An 11,666-nucleotide genomic window follows, 5' to 3' on the forward strand; every position below is an offset into this window, starting at 1 on the left:
GAAATCACTCAAAATAATAAACTGAAATCTAATACGTTTCTTTGCGGATATTAAGACCGTTGGGATCAATTATCCTGCCTTTTAAAATTAAAAAAGCTTCCCTGGCCTTACGGATCGAGTCTCTGTTAGAAAATATTTTTTCAATAGGGATTAATTATCCGTAAGGCCAGGGAAGCTTTTTTAATTTTAAAAGGCAGGACAATTGATCCCAACGGTCTTAATATCCGCGAAGAAACGTATTAGATTTCAGTTTATTATTTTGAGTGATTTCTGTTATTTTTCCGTGACTCTTAGTATTTGAATTCAAAATCTTTGTAACTGCCATGTTTTATCACATTTTTTCCAGTATTACATCAACATCCATTTACTATATATGTATATATGTACATAGAAGCAATTCAATGTAAACTCTCATTGTACCTGAAGAAGGCTGGTTTGGCCAGCCGAAATATAGTACATCACTAAAATCAAATCTAGGTTGTATCGGCTTTTGCTTAAAATATTTAGTTTCTCAACTTGAAATAACACCGATCAGATCAAGCCACTGATCCAACGTACACCGACAGGAAAATTGTCCACGGTTGCTTGCTTCGAAACTCAATATCAGTGCTTGTCGTGTTTTTATGCGACAGATGACTTAAATACATTATTGCACCATTTTTGCACCCGACTGGCCACAGGAAACTTTGGTTAGTAGTGCGAAAATACACATAAGCTACGTGCGATAAGTGACGAGCACACTTTCTAATTGCAAGGCAAATATTCCTGCCATTACTTGGGTTAAGAGTGAATGCATGTATTTTGCAGTGTGAATGCTTACTTTTCACATTCTTTATGCCTATAATTATAAAAGTGCATGTATTGTTTCCGAGATAAGTAAAACGCATGATATCAAAGAGTAGATGGCTTTAGAGTTAGAAAGTATGAGAAGCTTCAGTTTCCTAAGTTTACTTATTAAGGCTAAATTATATTTTCCTTTAATACTAACAATATGCAAGGTCTATCCGGGCTTGCGAAAAATGAGACCAACGCTCTCCTAACTGAGGAATGTATATTTAATATGAGAAATTTAAGTTACTAGCTTATTTACCAGCTGTATTAATATTGTATTTTAATTTCAACTGATCTATACCTTTATACATGAATAAAATAGTGTAATAAATTAAGAACTTTTCAGAGAGGTACAATACAAGTAATCTCCTGCTACATTTGAGGTTTGGTATCAAAACGGATAGTGTAGTAGGCATCCGTCAGTCTCTGGAGACTATGGAGATTGCGCCTGTTGAGGGTTAGTCCGTGGTGGAGCTGCAGCCCCTGCTGTGGCTGTAGAGCCCGATCCTGGAGCGGCAGATCCTGCTACAGTTGGTGCAGGTGAAGACGTCATCCGAGGGTGCTGGATCTGCTCTCTAGTGTCTGCGTGCTCGCCTTTCCTCCCACTGCTCGTCACGCTTCAGGTCAGCTGTCTTAATGGCCGACCTGGTGGTGGATTGCCATTTGCTTCGGTCTGCTGCCAGTGCTTCAAGTCCTGCTGGAGCAATGCCACCCACCTTGAGGTCGCACTTGCACACGTCTTTGTAGCAGAGTGCTGGCCTACCCGTTGGTCTGGAGCCAGTGGCAAGCTCACCATACAGAATGTACTTCGGGAGTCTGCCATCTTTCATGCGGATGACATGGCCTAGCCAGCGCAAGCGTCTCTTCGTGAGCAGGGCGAACATGCTGAGAGTTCCTGCCTTCTCCAAAACATTTTTGTTGGGGACATGATCCTGCCATGAGATGCCAAGGATCCATCTAAGGCAGCGTTGGTGGAAGGTGTTCAATCTGCATTCTTGACGGGCATATAGAGTCCAGCTCTCACTCCCGTACAACAGTGTACTCAACACACAGGGTTGATACACTTGTGTCTTTGTCTTGATGGTTAGCATTGGGTTCTCCCACACTCTCTTTGACAGACGGGCCATTGCTGCTGATGCCTTGCCGATCCTGGAGTTCAGCTCCGATCTTGGTGGAGCCGAGATAAGTGAAATCTTCCAATGTGACGAGTGTGCAGTCGCCAATGGAGATGGAGGGGACCGAGCTGACGTCTTGGGCCAGGATGTTTGTCTTTTTCATGCTGATCATCAGGCCAAACTCAGTGCAGGCCTGGGCAAAACAGGTGAGTTCTTGGAGGACAGCCTCGATGCGGCAACATCAGCGAATAGCAACTCACATATGAGAACTTTCCGCACTTTAGTCTTTGCACGGAGGTGTGCTTCTGGTGTGGAGGTACATGCCCCCTTCCGATTGGCTGAAGGCGTAGCGCAGCAGCAGGGAGAACAGGATGCCGAAAAGTGTTGGGGCGAGGACACAGCCCCTTTTAACACCACTCTTGATAGGGAAGGGGTCCGAGGACGAGCCATCGTATTGGACAGTGCCCTTCATATCCTCATGGAAGGACGTGATCATCGTCAGGAGATTGGGGGGACATCCGATTCTCTGCAGGAGTGTGAACAGCCCTGCCCTGCTGACGAAAGCCTTGGTCAGGTCTATGAAGACGATGTACAAGGGGCATCTCTGCTCATGGCGCTTCTCTTGCAGCTGCCTCAGAAAGAATATCATGTTGATCGTTGATCGCTCAGCTCGGAACCCGCACTGTACCTCTGGGTACACTCGCTTGGCAAGCAGCTGCAGTCTGTTCAGTACGACACAGTCGAAGGTCTTCCCAACAGTGCTGAGAAGGGATATGCCGTGATAGTTGTCACAATCACTGCGATTCCCTTTGTTCTTGTATAGCGTGATGATGTTGGCATCGCGCATGTCCTGTGGCACACCTCCTCCCTCCCAGCACTGTATTAAGAGTTCATGGAGGTGCTCGAAGAGGGTGGTCTGTTTGCCTGCAGTGATGACCTCAGGGGGGATGCCATCGTTTCCTGGGGCTTTGCCGCTGGATAGTGAGTCAGTGGCCTTGCCAAGCTCCTCAGTGGTGGGAGGGTCATCCAGCTCTTCCATGACTGGCAGGGGGCTTGTGTTTTCCACCGCTGTTTCTGTGATAATGGTCTCTCTCGAGTACAGCTCTTGGTAATGTTCAGCCCATCTCTCCGTTTGCTTTGTGCAATCGGTGATGATTTCACCTGAGGTTGTCTTTAGCGGGGCGATCTTAATTGCGCAAGGGCCAAAGGCCTTCTTCATTCCCTCATAAATGGCTTGGATGTTGCTACAGTCAGCTGACAGCTGAATGCTTTGACACAGGTTCTGCCAGTAGTCGTTGGCACACTGTCTAGCAATGAACTTAAGAAGTCTACAGGTCAACTTGGATCTCATGAATCACATTACATAAACAGATAATTAAATTATCCAATATACTTTAAACAAATAAATGATATTTGCATTGTTAGACATACCTGTATACTTCAAATTAGTGAACCTTCTTCACATTTGATTATTAAATTAATTAATTTCTTGCTTTGTTAACTGACATTTCTTTAGATGCAGTAACTAAAACAGAATCACCAGAGAGCCTACAAAAGTGGGACGATAAGCATGTCCGATTGCTCATTGAAAGCTATGGTCAATTCAAACACATATTAAAGAAAGGAACGACAACAAAAAAGGATGTCTTCCAGAAAATCTCTGCCCACTTCAATGAAACTTCGGAGTATAAAGTAACTGTTGATCAGTGCTTAAGAAAGTGGGATAAACTAGTAGCAAAGTTTAAGCTAGTTGAAGATATCAATTAACAAACAGGAAAAGCAAGACAAACATGTAAATTTTATGACAGTCTTCAAGAATGTATTGGGGAGAGCCGCAAGATTAATCCAAGCTACACCTTTGATGTTGCATGTGTGGCCTCTTCATCATCATCAAGTCAAAGTGAGTCAAATGCAGAATGTGATGATGGTGAGAGCTTGACGATGATGAAAGTGGCAACAGTGACAGATGCAGCAAGAAAAAAGAGAATTTTTTGGCCAACTTTTGGATGTTCTAAAAAAGAAATAACTGAGTTAAGCTATGTTCTGCAGTGTAGAATCTCAACATGTTGAATATTACTTTTTGCTTAAAGTTGTCATGATTCTACTGCAGCTGAACGTTTTTCTTTGCAGTGTTGCGTTATGATTTTATTTATAATGGTCAGTTCCATATCTTTCTCGCCTCTGAAAAAATCCCAGACATTCAATATGTCAATTTGCACTTGTGGCCCATTTTTAGAGCCAAATGTCTTCCACCACACCATGAATAGTCAGTGTTGCTGAGAACAGTCAAATATACACAATAGGCTGGGCTTGTATTTGACTTGATTCCCCTTACTTGGAATCATGTAACTGATCTATACAATTTTTATGTTGTTTATTCTAAAACATTTCTGATGAAAGAAAAACATTAATAGTCCGGGGCCATATGTCACTCCTGTAGGAATGTCATGATCATTTTAGTTTCTTTCCTGAAATCTATACTTTGGAGCGCGCTGAATTGATACAACTTTGTCACCAATTTTTTCAACGTTGCTGACGTCATTTGTTTTTATGCAAATGAGTTATGACGTCATAAAGTATCCATGTTATGGCTATAAACGAAGCTAAAATAAGTAATACGGCTAAATAAAACTAATTTCTGATTGTATTTTCACATCTCTACCTTAGATAAAGGGAGGAGAATGGTTATTTCAGTTTTGGGCACCTTGTTTCGATTAATTTCAATAAGTTATGACGTCATAAACTGACATGACACGTTAAAAAGAATCAATTAATTCTGTTGCCTTAGAACAGGGAATGTCAGTGTGGTTATTTTGTCCATCCAGTACTAGAATATCACATTAATTTTATTTTCTTTTGAATTTAACCCTTCCCCTACCGCATTATTTGAGGAAAATTAGATTAAGGTCGTTATGGATACAAACAAGCAAGCATTCATGATCTTGGTTAACATCAAGGCAGTCTTAAATTTATGTTTTTGTGATCCTGGAAAGTTGAGCTTTCCAAAGATGGGTAATTTGCAGTATCTGTATGTTACCATGGAGACTATGACACCTGTCAATCATATTAAACAGTTATATTTTTTATCAAAAATTACACCAGCTTAGGTAAAAGCTCTACAGATTTTTCTAAAGTGCTCAAAACACAACATATTTATATCTAAAACATTGTCACAGATTACAACTTGAAAATATTTTCACAGAAATGGTTCTTTGACTGAGACCACTCGGTATTTCCATCCACAATTGCAGCAAAGATTTCAAAAATATTGCGCAATAGTAAAACAGCACTTTTTTTCTGTAAATTTAGCAGAAAAGAACAAAAAAACAAGTCTTATACTGCTTTAAAACTACTAATGATTATTTTACACCTACAGTTTTCTCTTCCAGTTGGTTGCCATGGAAACCAGGTGGCAGCTCAGAAAATCTTGTAATAAAAAATGTACATTCATTCAACATGTTGTCTTGATCTTTTGGTTCCACTCTTTGATCTTGTTTTTGTGGGATCATTGAATTTGAACGACTCAAGGGTGTGATACTGCAGGAAACAAGGTTCCACACACATAGCTCGCACACAGACAGCGCACTGACACACTGTGCGGACTTCCTGAACATGTACAACACAGGCTCTTTTATTTTCGGTTTTCACCAGATGATGAAATTGACTTTGGTCAAACCTGGCTTCAACAGCCACAGGTGTTGAGGGCCTGCCTGCCTTCTTCACATATGACCATCCCCCAATCAATTGTGTCATGAGATCTTCGCTCCACAATAAATGCATTCAGACAACTTTGCTCAAGGCAGTGATAAAATAAAGCCAAATACCAAGTAGATGTCTTTAAATGCTTCTTGTAAGTTGCAATTCGTTGATCTGCCAGGTCTACTCCCCCCATGAACTCATTGTACAGCTTTATTGCAGCTGGGCACTGGAATTCCTTTTCCACCCAAGCGCCATTTTCTTTGACTTTCCTTTTTGCTGTGTCCATAGCATTTCCCACAGGAATAGTTGAGATGAGATGCACAGGCTTTTTGTCTTTCCACGTAGCTGCAATAATTTCTCCCTTTTTCCTAAACAGGGAACCACCTCTAGGTAAGTTTTTGACAAGAGGGAGCTTATGGTCCATGATTTCCTTTGGCAGGTCCTTCCGCTTTGGCCGGACAGTTCCACAAGCTTGAATACCATGTTCCCTCAAAGTAAAAAAGAGATCAGGGCTGGAGTAAAAATTGTCAGTAAACAGTCGGTAGCCTTTATGCTCAAGTGGGCTCATCGAACAACAACCCTCTTCGTTTGATTCTCCTCTGCCTCCCCTTTGCGGCCAGTATAAATTTCAAAGTTCCAGATGTATCCAGATTTCGATTCTGCCAGGGTAAACAGTATGAAACCAAATCGGATGGGTTTGCTCGGTAGAAATTGTCTGAAGAACTTTCTTCCTTTAAATTTAACCATCGTTTCATCGATTGAAATCTCTCTAGAGAGGATATAATTTAGCTGAAACTGATGACACAGTTCCTCAATAACGGGTCTTATTTTGAATAATCGGTCGCAGTCCTCCTCGCGTGGCAGGGCAGAGTTATTGTCAACAAAATGTAAAAAGCGTAAAATGCTTCCAAACCGTTCCCTAGGCATGGTTTGTCCAAAGCCAGGAGTCGAGGTTATTTTATTTCTCTCCCAGAAAGCAGAGATCGACGGTTTTTGCATGAGTCCCATTGCAAAATACAAGCTAAGCCATGTGCGGAACTCGTCTATTGTCAGCTCCCTCCAACGAAGGTCCTTGCCCAAACGCTTTTGTTCCTGCCGAGCGTATCTATTAGTTTCGCGGACAATCAAGCGATATAAACGTTCGGTGAAAAACAACTCGAAGAAGTCGATTGCCTTCTTGTCGGCCGGTAAATTTCTGACTGGACCACATCGCTTATCAAAGGGAATATCGGTCTGAAGAGTCAGATTTTCACTCCAAACTAGTTCTTCCTCGTCAGATGATTCGCCCTCACTATCTTCTCCATCACTTTCATCGTGGACAAATAAACTGGCATCTCCCTCGTCAGATTCTCGTTCGCGGTCTCCATGTGCAAAGAACGAAAGAAGCATTTCATCCACATTGAAGCCTTCAAATTCGGTTTCTTCTTTGTCTGACACTAAAAAATCCAACTCCTCACCTTCTAAATCATGAGAACAGGAAGCAGACGCCATTTTTAAAAAGCAACGGTCGAAAAATTTCCAAAAAACGCTTTCAAATTACTACTAACAAACTGCTCAAATCACTTTGATCGAAGGGTAAATCATTATTGTTTCTGTAAGCAATTGTTTTAATAACTTAATAATAACTTTATTTATATAGCGCTCATATCCATGTATCGCTGTCCATGGTGCTTTACAATTTACAATTTAAAGTAATTTCAATAAAAACGATTTAAAAACACTAAATTCTATGGAATATTATTATACAATAAATATTATTCATTCTAAAAACGATCTATAAAAATATTCTTATTATTTCAAACAACAATTATTGAAATGATAATGATAAAATCAAATGATGAAAGAAATATCAAACCAGGCGATAAAAAACGAAAATGATTAAAAAGAATCAAATAACTAATTAAATTTCTTATTATCAAGAAATAATGTAAAAAGAAACGTTTTGAGTCTGCTTTTAAAACTAGCAACTGAGGAGCAAGAACGAATATTCAAAGGTAACCTATTCCAAAGTCTCGGAGCAGCGAAAGAAAAGGACCAAAAACCATAAGTGGTGAGCTTAGCTCTAGGTTCAACAAGAAGTTTATTTGTAACAGAGCGGAGAGAGTAGCAAGGGGAACGATAAGAAAGAAGATCAGACAGATAGCAAGGAGCCAGACCATTTAAGGCCTTATAAGTGAGCAGAAGCAACTTGAAGATATAGAGGATATTACACGGTGGCGAGAAGATATGAATTTTATGTTCGAGTGGCAAGAACAATATCTCACGAGTGAGCGAAGCGAACGAGTGAGATATTGTTCTTGCCACGAGAACATAAAATTCATATCTTCGAGCCAACGTGTAATGTTCTTTTTATTATATGGAGACTAAATATTGATAAATTCCGATTTTATTGTGTTTCAAAGTAGTCCAGTTTTACAAATACGGTTGGACTTTATAAAAAAGGCGGGAAAAAAAAGGCGGGAATCGTGACGTCATTGAACGATACGACACTCACAAAGGTGACATACGGAAAATACGCCACTTGGGTCCCAGATGTAGTGGCGTATGGAATCTACGAGTGGTTTAGTTCCCAGTAAAACACTCTCCTCCATATAATAAAACCCTATAGTATACAGGAAGCCAATGAAGATCAATCAACACAGGGGTGATGTGATCAAACTTCCCTGTAAAAGTAACAACACGAGCAGCAGAATTCTGAACGTGCTGTAGCCTGTCAACAAGATATTTACGGAGCCCATAAAGAAGAGCATTACAGTAATCGAGTCTGGAAGAAATAAAAGCGTGAACAATAGTGTGAGCAGCATTAGCAGTAAGATGTTTTCTAATAGAAGACAGATTTCTTAAGTGAAAGTAAGACGACTTGCAAATCTTGCTGACTTGAAGTTCTCCAGTCATGCATTCATCGAAAACTATTCCCAAATTAACAGCAGAAGTACAAGGGACAATAGTTTCACCAAAAACTACGATCTCCTCTAATGGAGGGCGACTAAGAAACCTAGAGTGGATGCACATCAGCTCTGTCTTATCATGATTTAGCTTCAAACCATTAGCAAGCATCCACGATGAAATGTCAGTGAGACATTGCTCCAAAGACTGTCTCGATTGTGCAAGCTGTTGGTTACCATTAAACGACAAATACAACTGAGAATCATCAGCGTAAAAATGATAACTAAGTAAAGAAGAGGCCCTAGTAATGAGCCCTGTGGCACTCCAACATCAAGGTTGACAAGGCATGAGGAAGACTCATTGATACCAACGAATTGCTTTCTATTCGTGAGGTACGAACTAAACCAGCTTAGAACAACATCCCTGACACCAAAACGATTAGCAAGTCTATCAAGTAAGACATCATGAACAACTGTATCAAACGCAGCTGACATATCAAGGAAAATCAGAATGACACAGTTGGCAGCATCAACAGATTGAAGGATGTCGTTGTGGATACGTACCAAAGCCGTTTCAGTGCTGTGCATGGCTTTATACGCCGACTGAAACAAATCATGAAGATCATGTTCAGCAAGATAACAATTAAGCTGATATGCAACAGCCTTTTCAATCAGTTTAGATAAAAACTGAAGATTTGAAACAGGACGGAAATTTGAAAAAACTTCATGATCAGCATTAGCTTTTTTAAGAATAGGAGTGAGTTTGGCCACTTTAAGAGAATCAGGAAACACACCTTTAGACAGAGAAAGGTTGATAATTCTCACCAAAGTAGGTAAAAAAGAATCCAGACACTTTAACAAAAGAGAGGCAGGAATTGGATCAAGACTGCACTATTTCACTGACGACCCTATTAGCCGTGAAACATCATCTTCGCTCACTGCCTTAAAACAACAAAAAGCAGATGAGCAGGTGATAATATCTAATTGCGATAGAACTGTGTCAGGAACAGCTGAAAAACCCTGTCTAATGCCCTTTATTTTATTAGTGAAAAACTGAACAAAAGAGTTAGCCAGGCAAGTATCATCGGAACTAGGAGGATACTGTGGGCTCTGTTTAGGATAGAGCAAATTAGAAACAGTTTTGAAAAGAGAGTGTTGGTCATTCTCCTCATCAGCAACTACACTGTTAAAATACTGCTGTTTAGATAAAAACAGCATCTTGTTTACCACAGCACATTGCTTAGAAAATTTCTGCTTGTCAGAAGGAAGTCCAGTGGACCTCCCTCGACGTTCGTACCCTCGCCCAACTTTCTTCTGGAGGTCAATTTCAGGCGTGTACCAAGGCGCTTTTTTAACACGAACAGTAACAGCTCTACGCTTCAGTGGAGCATGCGTGTTGAGTGTAGAGGCAAGCACCTCATGATAGTGTGAAACCAGCTTAGATATATCAGAATTATCAACACAAGCGAGAGAGACACTGATATCACGCTTGAAAGAATCAAGGCAGATAGATTTTAGATTTCTAAAATTGACAAATTTCGTCTTACTAAGAGGCTTAACAAGATTGAGATGGCAGAGAACAGGAGAATGATCAGAGATGACTATATCTGGTGTACATACATCAGATTCAAACAAGTTGTCAGAGCGAGTGATCATAAGATCAAGGGTGTAACGACTGACCAACACGACCGCATTCACTTATGGGTGTATTTTGGACCCACTAAAGTGGATTTCAATTATCCAAGTAAACTGTGACGTCATACGTTCATCAACTACTGAAGATTTAGAGGTATCATATCACTTGACTAAATTGTACACTACCAACTAAAATATCAACTGTCAATGCTAAAGTATGCACAAGTACCATTAGCCAGTGTTTACCTCATCACACAATGGCATAGTCAGAATACTCCTCTCTTCTTGGGCACAGTCTATAAAACCTTGGCGAAACTGGCGAATTCCCTGCTTGAGAGAATTTGGAATGTCATAACGATCAGAAACGATGTGGACCTCATCACATTCCTTGGACCTATTGTCGATATCTCAAGAAAATGACTGGCAAGATCACGGCCGTACCATCAATGATAACAACGCTCTTTCCTGCATGCTGGCGCCTATCTTCTTCCTGGTCAGGGTGTTGGTCGGGGGGCGAACTCTTCATGAGCTTACTCTTGCCAACCCAATGGCGAAGGTCACCATCAGAATTGAACAGCACTCTGGGAAATGCAGCCAACTCGAATTCACTGATGCTCTCCTTGAGATCGATTTCAGGTCTGGAAAGAACGACGACGAGAAAACGTGCAAACAAAGCCCTGTCGTCCTTTAGAGCAACAACACCAGATGCTGTTTTATTCTTCTTTTTCTCTCTTGTGGTCTTCCAAGTGTGAAGGTTCACTTTCTTCATTGGACTCCAAACACTTAGTTTATGCTCAACGATCCTTTCTTTTACAAAGGTATTGAAAAGGTTCTGACCAATCTGATCACGCTCGAGAACTGCTTCTTTTACTGTCACTGGCATAACAGCCTTTGTGATCATATTGATCAGTTCATTTTCCTCATTAACAAATGGATCATTTTCTTTAAATACCTCTTTCAGCTCCTTCACATTCTCCTCGTAACGGGTAATAACAGCCTCTGACAAATCATGGTGATGCCTGAAGCTGTGAGTTTGTAATCCAACTATGGCCTCTGCTTGAGTAGCAAGGCGACTCAATTCTGGAGCAATAAGAAACCATCTTGCCATAGTGGCTGGTTGCTGGGTCAAACCCTTGAGGCCACCTCGGATCTTCATGGTTTTGTTGACATGCTCAATTGCATTGTCTGGACCTATGGCGCAAAAAGGTATGTCATTCTTGTTGACGCAGAAATTTCCACTCATGAATTCTTCATTTATGTCGGGATCAGTTGATTTGAGGAGTTCCATTTGTGCCAAGTAGAGAGGTACCATTCGTGCATAGTTAAGTCGATCATGCGCGAAGAAATACTTGCAGAAGGCCTTTTCTTCCAGTCAAAGTCGTGTATCTTCTCCTTGAACTTCTCTGACTCCATTGCTTTAAGGATATCTTGATGGTGTTTACCAAACTCGCCGTATTTGCCCTCCTGGCTGGATGCATTCATTGTGTAAGAAGCATGACTC

The 11,666-nt window shown here is 40.8% G+C and overlaps 1 protein-coding gene and 1 pseudogene across 1 annotated transcript; both read right to left on the bottom strand.

Moving 5' to 3' along the window:
- Positions 1 to 5,628: 5,628 nt before the first annotated feature.
- On the bottom strand, positions 5,629 to 7,136 carry LOC138025793 (piggyBac transposable element-derived protein 4-like; annotated as a pseudogene).
- A 1,071-nt stretch (positions 7,137 to 8,207) lies between these two features.
- On the bottom strand, positions 8,208 to 10,186 carry LOC138025794 (uncharacterized). Its single transcript, XM_068872955.1, has 3 exons — positions 9,470 to 10,186; positions 8,903 to 9,133; positions 8,208 to 8,786 (listed from the first exon to the last, which is right to left on the bottom strand). The coding sequence occupies exons 1-3, from the start codon at positions 10,184 to 10,186 to the stop codon at positions 8,208 to 8,210; spliced, it is 1,527 nt and encodes a 508-aa protein (XP_068729056.1).
- Positions 10,187 to 11,666: the final 1,480 nt, after the last annotated feature.

This window comes from Montipora capricornis, chromosome 12, assembly GCF_036669925.1.
Source record: "Montipora capricornis isolate CH-2021 chromosome 12, ASM3666992v2, whole genome shotgun sequence".
Lineage (NCBI taxonomy): Eukaryota > Metazoa > Cnidaria > Anthozoa > Scleractinia > Acroporidae > Montipora > Montipora capricornis.